Consider the following 21,543-nt stretch of genomic DNA (forward strand, 5'->3'; position numbering starts at 1 on the left):
CCCCCCTCCCCCCCCCCCCTCCCCTTTAGACTTTTTCCACCCAATTGGTATCAGAGTGGTTGTCTATTTGAGTCAAAATTACTGCTAGACAGATCTCAAACTTCAAGATGAATAGATACTTGGCTCAAAATTTATTATTTTCACTAGATAAATTTGATGATTGAAAAATTTGCATGCATGCAGGTCCATTTGTCTGCTTTACATGATGAAATGTGGGATGTGATTTTTGATGGTCCAATTGAAATTCTAAAAGTCAATCCATCATCAGAACAAACAAGCACTACACCATCTTACATTTCAAAACCAAAAGTTGAATGGACTCTAGAAGATAGAATACAAAATAACTTGGATAATATTGCCAAGGATATTTTGTTCAAAGCTATCGATGACGCAACGTTCCTAAAGGTCTGGAAATGCAAAACGACAAAAGAAGTATTGGAATCCATGTCATTTATGAAGAAGAGAAACTGAAGTTGAAGTGCTTGTTTAGGGGAAACACTCAAAGAGTCAGTATTACAACTGACTCTTGGACATCTATTTAAAGGATCAATTATATGGTAGTCACTGCACATTTTATAGATGAAGAGTGGAAGCTAGTAAGCTACATAAAAAAAATTATCTCTTTTATCCCTATCACATCACACAAGGGTGAGTATATTGCAAAAGCACTTGAAACTTGTTTGCTAGAGTGGGGGTTTAGGAATGTGTTTACTGTGACAGTAGATAATGCTTCATCAAATGATACTGGTCTTGGTTTTTTAAAAAGGAAATTGTTGTCTTGGGGATCATCTAATGTGAAGTGTAAGTATCTTCACATGAGATGCATTGCCCATATTCTGAATTTGGTTGTTCAAGATGGTCTGAAAGAGTGTGATACTGCTGTAAAGAGGGTTAGGGAGGTTGTTAGATATGTCAGAAACTCACCTGCTTGGTTGAATAAATTTAGGGATTTGTCAGACTTAATTGGTATTGAGCAGAAATCTTCTTTGTGTCTTGATGTGCCAACAAGGTGGAATTCCACCTATTTGATGTTACAGTCTGCTGTTATATATCATAAAGTGTTTGAAGCCTATGAAGAGAGTGACAATTCATTTAAATCTGATTTAGGTGATTCTATTCTTGATTTTCTTGATTGGGATTCTGTGAACAGTTTGGTGAAATTTTTGAAATGTTTCTATGAAATGACTATCAGAATTTCAGGGTCCTTGTATGTAACATCTAACACCTTTTTTTCTGAGATATCTGATCTGTTCTGTATCTTGAAAAGCATGGTGGAAGCTGATGGGGCTGTGAAACTAATGGGGGCTAACATGAAAGCAAAATTTGAAAAATATTGGGGTGATATAGATAAAATGAACTATATGATTTTCTTTGCAAACATTTTAGACCCCAGGGACAAGTTAGAATATATGCCAACTCAGATAAATCATATGTGTGGTGAGCTAAAAGGCAAAGCTTACCTTGAGAATTTGTTGGCTGCTCTGCATGAATTGTTTGATGATTATGCTATCAGTTACAGTCATTCTGGTTCTGTTTCTGGTTTTGGTTCTAGTTCTGGTTCTGGCTCTGGTTCGGTTAGTCCTTCTATTGAGACTGTTCAGTCTGCATCTGCCCCAGTTGGGAGGCCACAATATCTGCTGAAGTCCCAAATTAAGAAACAAAGAATGGAAAGTGGTGGGAGGAAAAAAACTGAGTTGGAACATTATTTAACTGAGGCAATAGTTGATGAGGAAAATTCATTTGATATATTGAGATGGTGGAAGGTTAATTTTGCAAGATTTCCTATCCTATCTAAGCTTGCTAGGGATGTCTTAGCTATACCAATCTCAACTGTTGCCTCAGAGTCTGCCTTCAATACATCTGGGAGGGTTTTAGATCATTTTAGGAGTTCTTTAACTCCTAAAATTGTGGAAGCCTTGGTTTGTACTCAAGATTGGCTTAGGCTGCCAAATACCCCTCTATCAATTGAGGAGAATCTGGAAGAATTAGAAAGATTTGAGAAAGGTAAATGATTCTCTATATTCTATTATTCTTTAATTCAATCTTTCAATTTCAGTTTTTTCAATTAACTGAATTCTCACATTCTTCTAATTATTGAATTTGTTGTAGAGTTTAATGTTGATGGTGGAAGTACATCTGGTGGGAGGACTGCCGGTTCTTCACTTGCAACAATTCCTGTAATTGTCTTCTCTATACTTTATATGATATCTTAATATCTTATATTAAACTAACTATGAATTCTGATGTTGAGACAATGAGGCTTGGTAACTTGGAACTTGTAAGTTCCTGCCCTTGATGAGTTTTTGGCCCCAAACAATGCTGGGAAATCTGCTAGTGTTCTGTTTAGAGGCTTGGTAACTTACTAACTTGTAAGTTGGTAAAGTTGTTGCCCTATATTTGGTAAAGTGGTAATGTTATATTGTTATCTGTGAGTTTTGATATATTTATTTTTTGCAATTTATATTATGACAATGATGAAGCTTCCACCATATACTGAAATAAGGATTAAGCTGGTATGTTTCTCATGGTGACATTGATGCAATTTTCCATTAATCCAGGATATGGATAAAAAGCTTGTTGAGCCAACTTCAATACTTCATAATCTCATATGCTCATTTATTAAGTAATTATTATTGTTGTTTATTTCTTTACTAATTTTTGTTAAGTTTTAACAGGAAGAAGAGTAATTGTAGGAGGGTATTACTTATTAGAGTAGGATACTAGGATGAGGATCAGGAATTCAGGATGGCTTTTTGAATGCTCGACAACTGGAGTAGTTGATTGTCATGCTGTAAATATGAAAAGTGGTCATGTGATCAGTGATTTAGTGATTATGATTTATGTGGATTTGTAATTCTGAAAAACTTATTTCAATCTGCATAGTTTTTGCCTTTTTGGGTTTTGTCATTTTGATATCACATTTTAGCAGTTTGACTTGTAAATATTATTTTCAGAATTTCAGTTGTCACTACTCACAAATGTAAGTAATGTACTAATGTGTAACTATTATGTACTAATGTGTAACTATTTTCATACTTTAACATTTAGTTTTTAATTATATTTACTTTATATTTTTAAATTTAATTTGATTTTGCATAATCCGAAATAAGATCGGATATTCGACAAAACTGACCGAATCCGAATAGCACAAAACCGAAGGGTTTTAATAAATATTTATACAGTTTGGATTTAATTTCTTCAATCCGAAATCCGCACGGTTTAGCCATATCCCCACCCGAACCGAACCGCCCGATGCTCAGTCCTATCCCTGTCCTTGTGAGGATTTTTCAACGATGGGGATTCCCTGCTCCAACTTTTTAAAATTATATTATACCGTTCTCAATTTTTAGTACGCTACAAAGTAATATTTTATTTAAATTATACTATTAATTTATAAATTTATATATTTAAATATCTAATTCGCCTAACATCCCATCATCTCAAAATACAACTAGTTTAAAATACTTAAAACATTAAACAATATAATATATAATATATTCGGAGATTAGGGGTCGCGGTCGGGATTAGGTGTTTGAGGGCAAGATCGTGATGAGGGTGCAATCTTGTCCCTGCCTCCCTTCCCCGAAAGAATTTTTCATCCCTGCCCTGTTGGAATGGGGATCGAGTTTTCTCATCCGAGTCGGGTTAAATTAATATCCCTAGATTAATGTGTAATGATTGCTCATTAGGAAGGCAATCATATCGGTGGTGTATAATATAATGAGCCATGCATAAGTTCAATATTGATATTGTTTGCATGAAACATGTTGGACCAAGCTAAGGTAAGGGTATATATATCCCAATGGAAGCAATGGAAGTAGATAGGCAAGTATAATAAGTAATTGAAATGAATTGAATGGCGAAGCTCGAGTTTCTGATGAAGTCTAAAATGGGGATTGCAGAAAGAAGAGGACGAAGTCAACTTGATTTCCCGTCTACCCATTTGTCCATTATTCAATCCCTTTCTCCTTCTCTGCTAACTCACATATTTCCCAACCCTAAAACTTCCATTCCAATTTTTTTTTTTCCTCTTTTGGATCCTTCTCTTGCAGGCACACAACCTTTTCTTATTGTCATTCTCAGGGTATAGCCCCTTCCTAAGGGCGCGCACTTGACTCAAGTGCGCGCACTGTGTCCCACCACCCACCCCTACCATGGCCTTCCTCCTCTTCTCGCCTTCTCAATCCCCTCTAATCCTCGTCCTCCTCCTCTTCCTCTTCCTCGCGGTCCCTTGCCTCTCGAGATCCGAGGCCGAGATCCTCCTCCAGTTCAAGGAGTCTTTAGAGAACTCCAACGGGTTTGCCACCTGGAACGCCTCCATTCCGCCCTGCAAAGGCTGGCGGGCCTATTGGGAAGGCGTTATTTGCGCCAACGGCACCGTGCGTGGCCTCAATCTCAACAACCGGGGGCTCGGTGGCTCCATTGACGTTGAAGCCCTTGCGGAGTTGCCCCTTTTTAGAAGCTTTAGCGCCATGAATAACAGCTTCGACGGTGACCTCCCGGCTTTCTATAGAGTTGGGGCATTGAAAAACCTTAAACTCTCCCGGAATAAATTCTCCGGCGAGATTGATGACACTTTCTTTTCTGGAATGCGGTCTTTGAAGAAGCTTTATCTTTCCCATAACGAGTTCGAGGGTACCATTCCCGCCTCGTTAATCATCTCCAAGAGGCTCCTGGAACTCAAGCTCAATGACAATGCGTTTGAAGGGAAAATACCTTATATGAAGGTGCCCAGAATTAAGTTTGTCAATTTTTCAGACAACCATCTCGAGGGTGAAATCCCAACAACTTTCTCTCGTTTCCCTGCTTCCTCATTTAAAGGTATGAATATGTACGTCATTGCATTGCATGCTTATGTCTCTCAATCATATCCCATTACGTCCATCACCGTATAGCATAGTATTTAATTTGATTGAAATTAATTAATTAATGTTTGTTGGGCCGAGTCAGGTAAGGGTCAAGTTCAACTCCATAGGACTAGGAGATTGTTGGGGATAGGCTGGTAAGGGTTAAGTCTAGCACCATATGGGTAGGAGATTGTTGGCGGAGGCGGGTGAAGGCCAAATCTAGCACCATGTGGCTAGGAAATTGTTGGATAAAGGTCGGTAAAAGGTCAAGTCCAACAGGCTAGGGGATTGTTGGGGGACAAGTAAGGGCAAGTCTAGTATCACATGGTTAGGAGATTGTTGGCAGAGGCTGGTGAAGGCCAAATCTAACACCATGTGATCAGGGGATTGTTGGGTAAATGTTAGTAAAAGGCCAAATCTAGCACCTAGGCTATCAAAAATGTGTAGCATTAGAAGAAAATAAAGTTGTCATTTTGTTACTAGCTATAACTTTTGGCATAATAATGAGTGTTGGATTTTAAAAATTGGTTGCCACCTCAGGGAATTTGGGTCTGTGTGGGAAACCCTTGAAGCCATGCATCATGCCAGAACTTTCGATGACAACGTTAATAGTTGTCGGAATAGTTGTGGGGGCGGCGGTGTTGGCTATCGTGGCGGTCATCATCATCCTCCGCCAGCCCAAGCCGGCGGACTTGGAAGAAGGCGCACAACTTCCATCAAGTCACCGCAGAATGGCCTCAGTTGATTTAGACAAATTCGAAGTCAGTCCTGTAGATTCTTGTGCTAAATCCGAACCAGGCCTCAGGCTAACCTTCTTGAGAGATGACAGGTATGCAATTAAGCCCATATATATTTGCACTTGCACCAGTTATATATATACCATTTGATAAGCTTTAATTTTGGTGATTGGGTATTATATAGAGAGAGATTCGATTTGGCGTCCCTTCTGAAGGCGTCGGCGGAGATACTGGGCAGCGGGGTGTTCGGATCGACGTACAAAGCGGCACTGAACGACGGGCCGGTGTTGGTGGTGAAGAGATTCAGGCAAATGAACCATGTGGGGAAAGAGGACTTCTATGAGCACATGCGCCGCCTGGGCTCGCTTAATCACAAGAATTTGGTTCCCATTGCGGCCTTCTACTACAGGAAAGAGGAGAAGCTCTTGGTTGCTGACTACGTCCAAAATGTCAGCTTAGCTGTTCATCTCCATGGTAATAATTTATGTTTGTTTGTTTCAATATTAACCATGGTTGATTGTAGGTGTAGGGATGTCAATCCCCCAGTCTACTTAGTTTCGAACTAGTCTTATTGAGTTGTTAGATTTATTTACTTTTTGGTAGGGTTCAAAATTCTTGATCTAACTTACAATTTGAGTAAATTATAGGATGGATCAAGTCTACCTTACATATAACTTTCAGATTATGTGTGACATATTTTGTATATGCAGTTAACCATTTATATGCCCGTAAATAAATTGAAGGCACATAACATATTAACTAAGAGACAAATCAAATGGTAGCCACATACTAACTAAAGACACATCAAATGGTAACCACGGATACATAAATTGTCAACCCAGGCATAAAATCCTGCCGTTAATAGTTTTATCTATAATTACCATTTGATATGTCTGTAGTTAACATGTTAGATGTGTTTTCAATCGATTTACAGACACATAAACAGTTAATGTAGCTACAGAATATATCAACGGCAGACACACAATTTTTGTTGGGTCCACAATGCAAGATGCACCCTGATCCATGGTATAACAATTGTACCATCTGAGCCTGTCAAGCTTATAGGCTAATTTTTTTATCGAGATAAAATATTTCGATCTTAACCTTAAAATTATGAGTTGTTATAATATCAGTCTATTAATTTTGAGTTAAAATTGACATCTTGGCAATATAATATAATATAATATATGATATAATGGAAGATGATGTTTGTTTGTTTGTTTGTTTGTATATAGTTAACGGGAACGAAACCCTTGATTGGCCAACACGGTTGAAAATAATGAAAGGAGTAGCGAGAGGACTAATGTTTCTATACAATGAGCTACCGGACTTGATAGTCCCGCACGGCCATCTCAAGTCCTCAAACGTTCTTCTCGACGCAACTTTCGAGCCGATGCACGGCGACTACGGGCTCCTCCCGGTGGTGAACATGGAGCATGCTCAGGAGCACATGATCGCGTACAAGTCGCCGGAGTACCGGCAGAGGGGCCGGATTTCCAAGAAAACCGACGTGTGGGCCCTGGGGATTCTCATCGTGGAAACCCTCACCGGGAAACTCCCCTCCGGGTTCTTGCAACAAGGGAAGAGCAACGACGCCGACATCGCGGGGTGGGTCCAGACGGTGGCCCCGGAAGACGCCACGCCGGAGGTGTTCGACAAGAACATGAAGGGGATAACGCCGGCGAGCGAAGGGCAGATCATGAAGCTGCTGAAAATAGGGTTGAGGTGTTGCGAGGTGGACGTGGAGAAGAGATGGGACATAAAAGAGGCCGTGGAGAGGATTGAGGAAGTGAGGGAGAGAGACGATGACGATGAACACGCCGGCGACGGCCAAGAATCTCACCCGGTGTCTTCAAGAGGAGAATCTCATCAGGATTGATTATTGATTGTTTGATGATAGGACAAATTGGTCGTCGATCGGTTCTAAAACAAACACACCACACTTATTTCTTGGATATATACATGTATATTGACTGTTTTTTTTTTTGGTTTTGTTTTTGTTTTGTTTTTTGTTTTGAAGGTATGGGTGTTGGTGACAAAAGAAATTTTGAAACCATTTTATTAGAGTACAAAAGACGATCTTACTTATTATCCTTGGTAAATCGAATCTAGTCTAATTGTGTTTTTGGTCTTTATTAAGCATATTCAATTGCTTCTAGTATAGATCAATGGATCAGTAATTTATTTTTCTTTTTGTGGGAGATTTGTGGGAGATACATATATTTATATCTATTATAGATCAGAGAAGTCTAGTAATAAATACAGATCAATTGATATATTGTATATTATACTAATATTAATATTAAGAATAATGTTATTTTTTCCTCGTGATTTTTTTTTTTACTTAATGCTTACTTTTGACAGGTAATGATATTCATATTATACATTAATTAGTAATTACCTAAAATTGGCTAATTAACCCAACATAATGTTAGAAAAAAGAATTTATTCATTAGTCAACTATATATAAAATGAACCAATCAAATATTATCACATAAGTAGATGAAAATTAAGATGTAAAACCATGAACATTACTTTTTAATATGCAATATAATCATGATGAACATTATATTATTCTAAAAGTTGCACCATTTAAAATTGCTCTAATTAAATCGTCTAATTAAATATATACTCCGACACTTATACATATATATATATATATATATATATATATATATATATATATATATTATTCTTTCAGTTGGTTTTATATCACATATTCACTATTCATTAATGAAATTAATTCTTATTTCTTTTTTGTCCATTATATTCGAAATGACCACGGGATCGCCTATCTCACTCTCCGAGTGCCCATGTCATGCTCATTGGGTTGTTATGTCATGGACCTGGGTTCACCTTGCAAGGTAGACCTGAGTCCATTATCACAATTTTATAACTGTATGTTCACAATTTTATAATTTTACGTTCACAATTTTATGGGTTCATGTTCACAATTTCATAACTCTATGTTCACAATTTCATAATTTCATGTTCACAGTTTTATAACTCCATGTTCACAATTTCATAACTCTATATTCACAATTTTATAATTCTATATTCACAATTTTATAACTCTATGTTCACAATTTCAAAACTCTATATTCAACAGTACAACATAATTTTTGAATCTATATAACAAAATTGTGAATATAGAGTTCAGAAATTGTGAATACTGAGTAATGTAATTTTGTATATAAAGTTTTAAAATTGTGAACATAGAATTCTAAAATTGTGAACATAAATCCGGGTCCACCATGCAAGGTGGACCTGGGTCCATAACATAATTTGCCATGCTCATTAGTCTGAGTCAATACCGCCACCAAGACTTGAACCCATGACCTTCCATATGAGAAAGTCGTCACTTCGTACCACTAGATCATAAAGAACTATTTATTATTTTTAGGGTGTGTTTGGTAACCCGTAAAATGACTTTCGAAAAATGTTTTCCGAGTTTTCTGTGTTTGGCAACGTTCGGAAAATGTGGTCAACGGAAAATGTTTTCCGTCGACCAAGGAAAATCAGTTCATTTTTCTGGAAAATGACTTACGGAATTTTTTTCCGTAAGTCATTTTACAGAATCGCCAGAATAACTGTTTCGCATGTTTACGACCAAAACCAAGCCATAGCACCCATGACCATGGACCAAGGAGGTGGGGAAACCGCCGAAAACCTTTGCTACATTTTTTTATTGTTTATTTTTTTTATAAATTCTATTTTTTATTAAATACCATTATTTTAATAACTATTATATTTTTTTATATTTTAGGTTCGAACTTCATCCCTAGCAAAGTTGACATAATTGTTGAACATATACTATGAATATGTTAGAGTATATTAAAAAACCATAATATAAAATTTAATATGAACTTTGGTTAATTAATTAGTCAGACTATATACATAGCATTCAAAGTTGAGCATCAAAGATTACAAATAAGAAACCTTGAAAATCATTTTCTTGCATTTTTTTTAAAAAAATCTATGTTTTGTTTTGTTTTTCTTTTTATTTTTTGTTTAATTAATCTTCTTTTGATTATTGAGAACAAGACTCAATATTTTAATTATGCTTTTTCATTATTAGGATTGATTTATGTCTGGTATTAATAATTTTTGTTTGTATTTCAATAATGATACAATTGTAAATTACTAACAAATATTGTACTTTTATTTTTTTATTGGGCAAAATTGTTGGGGCAACAAAGCATATGTGTGTGTGTGTGTGTGTGTGATATATTTAAATGTAAGGAACTCGATTCAAGCAATAGTGTTTGATCACGACATTGAAATGTATGATATCACTCTACAAACCATTCCTGGTATATTATTATTGTCAAACCTGCATGACCTAACTACAAAGTTGTTAATCATAAATACAACTACATCTAGACTTTAAATGGTAGAACCATTGTCCAAATAATTGATAATGATGACACCCCACCAACTCCAATAATTGAACAAGTTTACACATTATTCTTAGGATTTTAATGCATGAAAACTTCTAAAGAAATTTGTAAGTTAATTTTTACTATATCATTATAACAACATCTATTGTAACGATATATTTCAAATTATTTATGCTCATCCTCTGACAGCAATTATAGCAATTCACATTGACAATGCAAACTCCCAAAACAATTTGTTTTAACAACAAATGAAGATAAGAAAATCAATGACTTCTTGTTACGTTGTTGGTGAAAAGCAAGTTCTCTACTCTATTACTCTTATTAAATTAAATGCGTTTATTCAAATTTTTTATTTATTATCAATAAATTAAATAAGAGAAATAATATCATTAGTTATATTGTCTTTATTTTTTCTCCAAGAAGATTCCTTACATTCAAATTCATTAATTGATTATATTCACTACATTGAGTATTCAAATAACCCATCTTCATTTATAACCTGAAAATAATTATAATAAAATGAATAGTAAAATTATAATGATGTATGTATATTTAGTACAATATAATTTAATAAATACCTCTATAGTTCTAATTCATGAGGAAGGAATACAACTTCACAAATTTCATAATCTTCTAAAATTTAAATGTGGCAAACCCCAATCCCATTTTGTCCCCTTATCATATAAAGAATATAAAGAATCACATCCTTAGGCCTAACTAAGGCCTAAGCAGTTGTTATGCCATGAACCCGGATCTACCTTTCAAGGTGAACCTGGATTTCATAACTCATGTTCATAATTTTATAGCTTTATGTTCACAGTTTCATAATCTCATGTTCACAATTTCACCTAACTATAATTGGCGAAGTTGTAGGTTCAATTCCTACTGGATGCACGCAATCAGGACCTTGGAATCTCATCCATACATAACAAATTGATGTCACATAACACAATTCAGATCCATATCATAACATATCTATCTATATTTTTTTTCATAGATGATAGATATATATGTATGATAGATATATATGAATAAGAACTAGCTAGCATTCTTATTGAGACTTGAGGAAGAAAATAAATTTATGGATGGAATCAAATATGCAGTATTGACAAGACAAAAGTATTCGGTTATTGGGGAAAAATAAATATACTTTTAATATCGAATCAAGAGCAACTAAGATAAGAATAAAGCTTTCGTCTTTTTTGGTGTCAAGGTAAAGGATGTGAATAGCCATTGCCTTCCCGCAAAGAGTAGAAGAATGGGACAGACAATGAGATGTGTAATCATTACGCTTCAACCGGGTTATTCTATTCAACCTCTTAAAAAGATACTTCAATCCAAATACTTAATAGCATGGTGATACAATTATACAAAACTTATACCCCGAGTACACGCAATGGAACCATAAATAGTCAAGTGAAATCCACTCGAGGAAAGAATTTGATCTATGGACAGCATCGTTGTGGTAAATGTCGAGGAATCATTACCGCAAGGCATAAAGGGCGTGGGGTGGGGTGAGCATATATATATATATATATATATATATATATATATATATATCATGCAAGCACCAAATTAAAAATAATGTATGTTGTGAAAATTAAAGAATTTAAAGGATGGAAGAAAAATGTTTAATAATTAATTAATTGGTGCAATCCATACATTACATGGAATATGAGTGGATTACAATATAATGTAGTTAGCTAAGTGTAGTGTACTACAAAATTAAAATTAAATGAGAAATAAAGAATAAAGAAAAAATGAATTGGATCAATAATGAATCTCATCGATCTCTAGCTTCTTATTATCGAATCCATCTGGATGGGTCTAGGCACTTGGATGCTCCTGTGCGGGTTTGCATTCAGGGGGCAATCCCTGGGCGAAACGCTTGGTGTCAGTGCAATAATTGTAGATCATATTCTTTTTTTGTACATTTTGGAGTTTAGCCTTAGCATCAGCATCAAGCGTGTAGGTTTGCCATGGCTGCTTATTATTGGCGCAAGAGGAAGCTCCATTTGTTATAACACAAGCGTCCACAACGAAGTTTTTGTAGTGGGCAGTGAAAGGAGCGCGCGACCAATCTACCTTCACATTTCCTCCCTGGGTTGCCCATGCACTCGCTTCCCACAAGCTGCAGAATATTCTCTGGGGCTTCGTCTTTGGGAATGGAACCCCAATGCTCTCTTGATTCTCGAATACTCTAATCGGAATGTTATCCACCATCCAAATGATTCTTTGTGAGTTCCAGAGAATAGTGTAAGTGTGAAATTCGGCTGTTGGGTCGAACCACAGATGGAACTGTTGTTCCCTGTTACCTTTTCCCTCAGAAAATACATTGGTATGGACTGTGAAAGGTTGAAAAGTAGCATTCCCTAAGAATTCAAAGTCGACTTCATCGTGGGCTTGCCCTATAGGTGATGTTAGATAGAAGGTGGTCACAGTGCCAGCCGAGAAACCTTTCATAAGCTTCAGTTGCATGTCGAATCTCCCGAAAATGTACTCATTTTTGGTATTGAAACCAGAACCAGTTTGTTGGTCAAGATTCAGGGCCATCGTGTTGCCGTTGTCTTGCACTTGCCCAAGATGATTCCCAAAATACATTGTGACATCATTGTTGAAATTTAGTGGGGGCACGCCTAATGCCACCACTACCAGGCAGCTCAACGCCACCGCTATTATCGTACAAACCTTTGACATCTCTAACTTTATTTTTATTTATTTTTTTTGTACAATCCTGTTCTAAGGATTTAATTTATTGAATATATATGGAATATACTCAGGAACTAGCTTCTTTAAATACTAGATATCAAACAATTATGACCACATATTATCTAAATGAATCTTCTTCACTCACTATTTGTACTCACTATTTGTGGTAAAATTTAACTCTAACACCAAAAAATTATGGATGCTTACTTAATTGAGAACCACATTACTTTCAGTTTATTTGTTGTGATTGAAGAGACCTTGACCTTTAATGCATGCATTCAGGTTAAATAAATAATTGTACCAATACTTTGATTATTGAATATTATATTATTGTTAATCAATTAATATCTTGCATGGTGCAATTATATATATATACCATCCATTTGCCTTATTAGTACGTGGATGTATAGGATTTGTTTGATACAATATATGAGATTTGATTCTGTAAAATATTTTTAAATACTTATAATAACTTGAATATTCTACTGAAAATACCTCCTAAGAGGTAAGTCCTTGATAAGATAAAATAAAATACACACTTAGGCATATGTTTATTGTTTAAATCTTCGATTTTCCTACTTATTCTTGTACTAAAATGATTTAATTTTTTTTAGCCCAACTGCAATCTCAACTGCATCATTTTCTCTGGAATGCGTTCAAATTAAAGATAATCTAGCAAGGCAACTTGTGGTTGATCCTTGGTGTAGATCAATAACACAATAAAGATTGATCTGAGTAGGTAGACGAAGAGTTTGTTACTTTTTGATACGACTGTCATTAATTGCAGTGAAGCAAGTAGCTGTATGAGCAAAAGGCTTATTGTCACTTGTATTTATACCAATACATTGTGAAATTCCTCCTTGGGTTATAAGGAGAAGAGTGGAGTAAGAATTCATTCCCAGTCCCAAAAAAATCTCTCATCTCTGTTCGCACTTTATATTCTTGACTAACCACCCATACTAGTTTCACACTATAAACTCACAATTATAACATAGCTACAATCTAAAACTTGGCAAGTTTGGGAATTCTGTTGTGTGAAAAATGTATTTTTTAAGTATTCACTTCAAATTTTTTAAAGTATATTCAACCCCGGTCGCCTTACCTAGACTTTTACTTGTCCGCAATCAACACAAACATGTTGAGATTGACTATCAATTTAAAATAAAAGATTACATATTGTACTCTAATATATAGTTCTAATAAATCTTTGTGTTATGTTTTTCCTAATTTCTCTTTATCTCATTCTTAAGGACATGGCCAAAATAATCTTTTGAACTTGATTTTATTCAAACAAAAAATTAGCATTAACATTAAAATGACATGTAAATGTTATTTTGGGTTAGTTAAATAGTGGTTCATTATTTATTATCAACATGGTTATAAGTGTCTGGTCTGATAGATCAATTGGTTAGAGCGTTGGTCTTATGAGCTGACGAGACTAAGTTGCAAAAAAAAAAAAAAAACATAATGTACATACTCTAATATAGTTATCTCCATTAAATTGAATTTCTAATAATCCACTAAAATTAATTTGAAATTAAAAATTACAAAATGTACTCTAATGAAGCACAAAGAGATAGCAACAGCGGCGCCTCCACTGGGACTCAAACCCACCTCTTCCACGTGGGGATACAACCGGGTGCTACTAGACCACAAGGTCATTGGCATTCATTACTACAAAATATATATAAACTAAATTAACAATCTATTATATTCTTACTTCTTAGACATCGTCCGAAATAGGACATATGGACTCCTACCGGCCGTAAAATGTTAAAAATTAAATCATTTTAGTAAATGAATAACTAGGAAAATCAATGATTTAAACAATAAGCCTATGCCTATGTGTGTATATTATCTTATTTTATCAAGGAAAAACATCCCAAAAGATTTTTTTTAGAATATTTAAGTCATAATAAGTATTTTATAAATATTTTATATCATCAAATCTCATATATTGTATTAAGCAAATCTTATGCGTTCACTAATAAAGAAAATGCTATTTATATAGGTGTGAGTAATAATGCCAATATATAATTTTTAAATTACAATGAGAATTTGTGAGAATAGGGAAAAATGTTAGCTAAAAAGTAAGTTATGTTTTTAGAAATATGTATACACATTTTATCTTTAATATCTTTAATCTTTAATAACTATAATAAAGCAAAATCTTTTGGTGATTAGAAAAGTTCCTGCCCAATAGAAACGGCTGTGTTTTGAGATTTATAGGGATTTTATCAGATATTGTAAATGGCATCATTGAATTAGTATAAGCAAAACAACTTTTGGCTTTCTGATCTCCACTTTTGGTTATCCGATTGTTTACCGATTTATTGTTTTGTTATATATTCGCATTGATTAAAGTTGTCCCTTTGGTATTCGAAACAATAGCATTAATTACCCTATCGGTTCAATGGTTCCAATGCCCGCTATAAAAATACTTCTCTCAATTCAAATACAATACAAACACATTGTTTACGGTACAAATATAATACACAAACTTCATAACCACTCTCTACAGGGCGAATGAGTTATTACCTTTGCAAACCACCAGTGCTATCAAGGTAAGATGTGTGCGGCAGCAAAACTATCAAGTGTAAGGAGTGTGTTCCATGACAAAAGAGTACAGTATCTGCCTATAATATCATTCAGTATAACGTGTCTACATTCTCATTTTTTTGTATTATGTTTTTGTACATAATCGGTAAGTTTTACTTTTCTATGTATCCTAAATTTATTCTCTGCCCGTAACAGTTGAGCTAAGGGAAAAATACCCAGAGATATATTCTTTGCTCCTGTAACAGTATGATGAGGTAATTTTGTATCAATACATTCTGGTGTTAGAGTCATGTATTTTTCCTATAGATTTTGGGTGTTTTTATTCTCTACAAGTCACATTGTTATAGCTATTTTAGGGTGGTTTATATAGATGTTATTGGTAGGATTGTTGAGATACATTCTCCTATGAAAAAATTGGTTGCAGGCAAGTCTTCTAGTTTATTGATTTTTTCGAGGCAAAGTAAGATTATATATATCAGTAACCCCTTTTACTGTTTATTGATATTCATCTCATTAATATGCATATAGGCATACAGTTGGTTCATATATTTTGATAAAATATTAGGGGATCAGTTGAAGTGTACAATGTGGGATAATCAAGTGTACACAACATATAACAAAAAGTTACCACAAAGTGAACGATAACTTTGTGTATGTGTTGGTGTCTATTACAAAGTATGAAACTACTAAGCTTTAATTTCCATAGACAACTCAGTCATTTGAATGTTCCTTTATAGATTGGCTATTGCAGTACATGAGCGTGTGCCAAATATTAGACTATAAATTGTAGTTTATGCTCATTTATATCTTTCTTTTCATCTTTTGATATATAGAAATCTATATATATATATGATTATTTATCAGAAAGTGAACAACATAAACAATCAAAAGGATATAAATGTGAGAAAGATGTTAATGAAGAATTTTACAGTCAAAAAAGAGATTGAAATTTCATTCATCTATAATACTCTTAAAATACAACTTTCTGCGATATATAGCTTGGAAGATTTGTATTACTATTTGGCAGATGTAATGTATAAAGCTGACATTTTTATGGTTTATTATCCATTTAACTAAGTGAAAAGGGAAGGAATGGGAGGGTTTAATGGATTAATTGAATAAAATAGTGTCCTGCGTTCAAAATTTAAAGTTGCAAAAACAGAACCAGTAACATACTCTATATTTGACAGGACCTAAACTAAATGGATGTGTTTTTCTACCAGTGAAGATGGATCAAAGACGGGAAACTAACTTATGGATGTGATCTTCTTGAAATCAAGCTACTACATGACTAACATGAAACTAATAATCCACTAAAAGAAACACATGATGACATGACAAAGCACTTTCGGCTTATAAGACCAACACTAACCAATTGAGTTACAAGACCAAACATTTATAATTATGATGATAATAAATAACTAACACATTAATTAACGTACTAACCCAAAATAATCACTTACATGCCATTTTCATTTTAATCCTAATGTTTTGTTTGAATAAAATCAAAGAAAATGAGAAATTGATTAAAAAAGAAGAATATACTTTTTGGTCAAATACTAAGAAATATGAGATAAAGAAAAATGACTAAAAACATAATAACACAAAGATTTATTAGAAATGTGGCATTATATATATATATTTGCAACTATGTTAGAGTACATTACGTAATTTTTAGTTTCAAATTAATTTTAGTGGAATTATTAGAAATTCAATTTAATTGGGATCATAACTATGTTAGAGTATATACATTATGTAATTTTTTTGCGACTTGGTCTCATCAGCTCATAAGACCAACGCTCCAATTGAATAAGACCAGACACTTATAACCATGTTGATAATAAATAACCAACCAGTATCCAACGAACCAAAAATAACCACTTACATGTCATTCTAATGCTAACTTTTTGTTTGAATAAAATATAAGTCCAAAAGATTTTTTGGCCATTTCCTTAAGAATAAGATAAAGAGAAATTAGGAAAAACATAACATAAAGATTTATTAGAACTATATATTATAGTACATTATGTAATTTTTTATTTTAAGTGTGTATTTTATCTTATCTTATCAAGGACTTACCTCTTAGGAGGTATTTTCCGTAGAATATTCAAGTTATTATAAATATTTAAAAATATTTTATAGAATCAAATCTCATATATTGTATCAAACAAATCCTATACATGCACTTACTAATAAGGCAAATGGATGGTATATATATATATAATTACACCATGCAAGATATTAATTGATTAACAATAATATAATATTCAATAATCAAAGTAATCGTACAATTATTCATTTAATCTGAATAATATATGCATTAGAGCTCAAGGTGTCTTCAATCACCACAAATAAACTGAAAGTAATGTGGTTCTTAATTAAGTAAGCATCCATAATTTTTTGGTGTTGAATTAAATTTTACCACAAATAGTGAGTGAAGAAGATTCATTTAGATAATATGTGGTTATAATTGTTTGATATCTGGTATTTAAAGAAGCTAGTTCCTGAGTATATTCCATATATATTCAATAAATTAAATCCTTAGAACAGGATTATACAAAAAAAATAAAATAAAGATAAATTTAGAGATGTCAAAGGTTTGTACGATAATAGCGGTGGCGTTGAGCTGCCTGGTAGTGGTGGCATTAGCCGTGCCCCCACTAAACTTCAACAATGATGTGACAATGTATTTTGGGAATCATCTTGGGCAAGTGCAAGACAACGGCAACACGATGGCCCTGAATCTTGACCAACAAACTGGTTCTGGTTTCAATACCAAAAATGAGTACATTTTCGGGAGATTCGACATGCAACTGAAGCTTATGAAAGGTTTCTCGGCTGGCACTGTCACCACCTTCTATCTAACATCACCTATAGGGCAAGCTCACGATGAAGTCGACTTTGAATTCTTAGGGAATGCTACTTTTCAACCTTTCACAGTCCATACCAATGTATTTTCTGAGGGAAAAGGTAACAGGGAACAACAGTTCCATCTGTGGTTCGACCCAACAGCCGAATTTCACACTTACACTATTCTCTGGAACTCACAAAGAATCATTTGGATGGTGGATAACATTCCGATTAGAGTATTCGAGAATCAAGACAGCATTGGGGTTCCATTCCCAAAGACGAAGCCCCAGAGAATATTCTGCAGCTTGTGGGAAGCGAGTGCATGGGCAACCCAGGGAGGAAATGTGAAGGTAGATTGGTCGCGCGCTCCTTTCACTGCCCACTACAAAAACTTCGTTGTGGACGCTTGTGTTATAACAAATGGAGCTTCCTCTTGCGCAAATAATAATAATAAGCAGCCATGGCAAACCTACACGCTCGATGCCGATGCTAAGGCTAAACTCCAAAATGTACAAAAAAAGAATATGATCTACAATTACTGCACTGATACCAAGCGTTTCGCCCAGGGATTGCCCCCTGAATGCAAACCCGCACAGGAGCATCCAAGTGCCTAGACCCGGATTGGTCGAGCGTACGTGGTTATGTTGAAGAAGCTAGAGATTGATGAGATTCATTATTGATCCAATTCATTTTTTCTTTATTCTTTATTTCTCATTTAATTTTAATTTTGTAGTACACTACACTTAGCTAACTACATTATATTGTAATCCACTCATATTCCATGTAATGTATGGATTGCACCAATTAATTAATTATTAAACATTTTTCTTCCATCCTTTAAATTCTTTAATTTTCACAACATACATTATTTTTAATTTGGTGCGTGCGTGATATATATATGCCAATAATATAATATTGCTACATATATTATTGCAACTTACGCCTTAGTTAGGCTTAAGGCTGAATGTGATTCTTTATTTTTATATGATAAGGGGACAAAATTTGGGGAGTTGGGTTCGCCGATACATTTAAATTTTAGATAGCTCAGAAACAATGTCAAAAATAGCACAAAAATTACCATATATGATTGGTAATAATTTATTGGTTATATAAATATAAGTTCGATCAAGAAGAGGTAAACATACTCCATGATGAGGAATTAGATTTAGATGTCACATTCATTGGAAGAAGAGAAAGGTTGGAGGCCAGGGACATTGTTTATTCTTGAGATGAGAGCATAGGAAATGTTTGCACTTGATTGGAATGGCAAGAGGAACATTGCTCAACCAACCAAGCTACTTAACATCAATGAGCTGAGGCGGCTTAGCTTATTTCTCCAAATTAAATTACGAGTGATGCTAAAGAAATTAAAGAGACTTACAAGATCATTATTGAATTCTTTGTTTATTCTTTATTTCTCATTTTGTAGCTCTAGATTGTAATCGATGGACTCAATTAATTTATTAAAAATTTAATTTATAACAACAATTTTATTGTGTATTAATTGGTCATTTTTTGTTTAATATTGTTTTAATTATGTTTAGAGTGACGAATCATTGAATAAAGTATGTGAGATCGAGGAGTTAATTGAGAGTATTATTTGTTGAAATTTTTAGCTGAAATGGTGATTTTTTAGTGGCTATTTTGTGGTACAAATGTATGTGGTGGGATCCATCTCCGATTTGGGTCGGGTTAAAGTGGAGGATCTCCAATTTGGGTATTGTGCATTTCCGAACATTGTGTGGTGCGTTTATACATACCTAAATGATGTATTTTTTGATGTAGTATTTGTGCATGTTTTTCTTGTGCGTTTCCTAATACTAATGGGACATATTTGCATAACTAATGGTGCATATTTGCTTTTCAATTTCCAATTTCAATTCAAGTTCTTGTTTTTTTTTTTTTTGAATACTATTGACCCTGTTACATGTAGTATCTGTCCATATACTTTCTCAACGTACTGAAGACCAACAAAGTCAACATTGCCCCCACCGAGGCTCGAACCCATGATCTCCCACTTGGGAGAATCAATTCAAGTTCTTGTTAGATTCAAATTCATTTACATTGTTGGAAGTAGGGATTGAAGAGTTTAATTACAAGATATAAAATTATTTTGTATTATAACTTTGATATTTAATTACAAGATAGTGTAAAAAGAAAACAATTGACAATGTAGTGAATATAATCAGTTAATGAATTTGAATGTAAGGAATCGTTGCATAAAGACAATATAACTAATGATATTATTTCTCTTATTTAATTTATTGATAATAAATAATTTTTTTGAATAAAGGCATTGTAGACACTTAATTCTAAATTAAAGAAATACATATGTACTAATTTTTTTATTTTAATAAGAGTAATAGAGTAGAGAACTTACTTTTCATTCGTTGTTAAAACAAGTTGGTGGGGTGTCATCATTATCAATTATTTGAACAATAGTCCTACCGTTTAAAGTCTAGAAGTTAGGTCATGCAGGAGTGGTATGTAGAGTGATATCATACATTTCAATGTCGTCATCAAACACTATTGCTTGAATCGAGTTTCTTACATTTAAAATAATAAGAGTAATGTAGAGTGATATATATATGCTTTGTTGCTCTAAAAATTACCCCCAACAATTTTACCCAATAAAAAAAATAATAGTACGATATTTGTAAAATAATTTATAATGTATCATTATTGAAATACAAACAAAAATTATTAATACCATAATGACATAAATCATTCCTAATAATGAAAAAGCATAATTAAAATATTGAGTCTTGTTCTCAATAATCAAAAGATGATTAATTAAACAAAAAATAAAAAGAAAAAAAAAACATAACATAGATTTGTTTTTTAAAAAAAATGCAAGAAAATGATTTTCAAGGTTTCTTATTTGTAATCTTTGATACTCAACTTTGAATGTATGTATATAGTTTGGCTAATTAATTAACCAAAGTTCATATTAAATTTTATATTATGTGTTTTTAATACACTCTAACATACTCATAGTATATGTTCAACAATTATGTCAACTTTGATTGGGATGAGGTTCGAACCTAAGAACTTCCTTATGAAAATCCAACAAGTTAAAAATAATAAATAGTTCCTTATGATGTAGTGGTACGAAGTGACGACTTTCTCGCCCGTAGCATTTTATACTGATTGTTCCCAACTTCGCTCTCTAATCTCACAGACAGCGTTTGTCCGATCACTGCGGGCTTTGCCATTGAGACGTGCAGGGCGTATTTTTCCTCGTTTAGCAATTCTGTTTTTGATTCAGTTTCTAGAACAGTTAATGTCATAGCGCATACGCTAGCGGCTTCGGCCCACTCGCAGACTGCTACTTTGTATTGGGACTCTGTCCCTCCTGATTCCGTTTCTGCTCTTTTGGTTTAATCAAATTGGTTATCCGCTTTCAAAAAAAAAGTGACGACTTTCTCATATGGAAAGTCA

At 33.9% G+C, this 21,543-nt stretch overlaps 4 protein-coding genes across 4 annotated transcripts; 3 read left to right on the forward strand and 1 right to left on the reverse strand.

The window, feature by feature from the left end:
* The first annotated feature begins 554 nt into the window (after positions 1-554).
* LOC116013064 (zinc finger BED domain-containing protein RICESLEEPER 2-like) lies at positions 555-2,687 on the forward strand. Its single transcript, XM_031252725.1, has 3 exons — positions 555-2,004; positions 2,110-2,177; positions 2,676-2,687. The coding sequence occupies exons 1-3, from the start codon at positions 555-557 to the stop codon at positions 2,685-2,687; spliced, it is 1,530 nt and encodes a 509-aa protein (XP_031108585.1).
* Positions 2,688-4,011: 1,324 nt separating this feature from the next.
* Positions 4,012-7,708, forward strand: LOC116013830 (pollen receptor-like kinase 1). The gene is made up of 4 exons (XM_031253775.1): positions 4,012-4,821; positions 5,388-5,676; positions 5,769-6,058; positions 6,820-7,708. Exons 1-4 carry the CDS (start codon positions 4,155-4,157, stop codon positions 7,461-7,463), a joined length of 1,890 nt encoding a protein of 629 aa, XP_031109635.1. The 5' UTR covers positions 4,012-4,154; the 3' UTR covers positions 7,464-7,708.
* Positions 7,709-11,603: 3,895 nt separating this feature from the next.
* LOC116013910 (xyloglucan endotransglucosylase/hydrolase protein 24-like) lies at positions 11,604-12,758 on the reverse strand. The gene has a single exon (XM_031253874.1). It carries the CDS (start codon positions 12,679-12,681, stop codon positions 11,812-11,814), a length of 870 nt encoding a protein of 289 aa, XP_031109734.1. The 5' UTR covers positions 12,682-12,758; the 3' UTR covers positions 11,604-11,811.
* Positions 12,759-17,826: 5,068 nt separating this feature from the next.
* LOC116014170 (xyloglucan endotransglucosylase/hydrolase protein 24-like) lies at positions 17,827-18,933 on the forward strand. The gene has a single exon (XM_031254171.1). The coding sequence runs from the start codon at positions 17,841-17,843 to the stop codon at positions 18,714-18,716; it is 876 nt and encodes a 291-aa protein (XP_031110031.1). The 5' UTR covers positions 17,827-17,840; the 3' UTR covers positions 18,717-18,933.
* Positions 18,934-21,543: the final 2,610 nt, after the last annotated feature.

The sequence above is a fragment of the Ipomoea triloba genome, chromosome 3 (genome assembly GCF_003576645.1).
Source record: "Ipomoea triloba cultivar NCNSP0323 chromosome 3, ASM357664v1".
NCBI lineage: Eukaryota > Viridiplantae > Streptophyta > Magnoliopsida > Solanales > Convolvulaceae > Ipomoea > Ipomoea triloba.

Coding starts and splice junctions, on each gene's coding strand:
- LOC116013064 (XM_031252725.1), top strand. CDS start 555: ATGGTAGTCACTGCACATTTTATAGATGAAGAGTGGAAGCTAGTAAGC. Junction 2,005..2,109: donor ATTAGAAAGATTTGAGAAAG/GTAAATGATTCT, acceptor AATTTGTTGTAG/AGTTTAATGTTGATGGTGGA.
- LOC116013830 (XM_031253775.1), top strand. CDS start 4,155: ATGGCCTTCCTCCTCTTCTCGCCTTCTCAATCCCCTCTAATCCTCGTC. Junction 4,822..5,387: donor CCCTGCTTCCTCATTTAAAG/GTATGAATATGT, acceptor TTGCCACCTCAG/GGAATTTGGGTCTGTGTGGG. Junction 5,677..5,768: donor ACCTTCTTGAGAGATGACAG/GTATGCAATTAA, acceptor GGTATTATATAG/AGAGAGATTCGATTTGGCGT.
- LOC116013910 (XM_031253874.1), bottom strand. CDS start 12,681: ATGTCAAAGGTTTGTACGATAATAGCGGTGGCGTTGAGCTGCCTGGTA.
- LOC116014170 (XM_031254171.1), top strand. CDS start 17,841: ATGTCAAAGGTTTGTACGATAATAGCGGTGGCGTTGAGCTGCCTGGTA.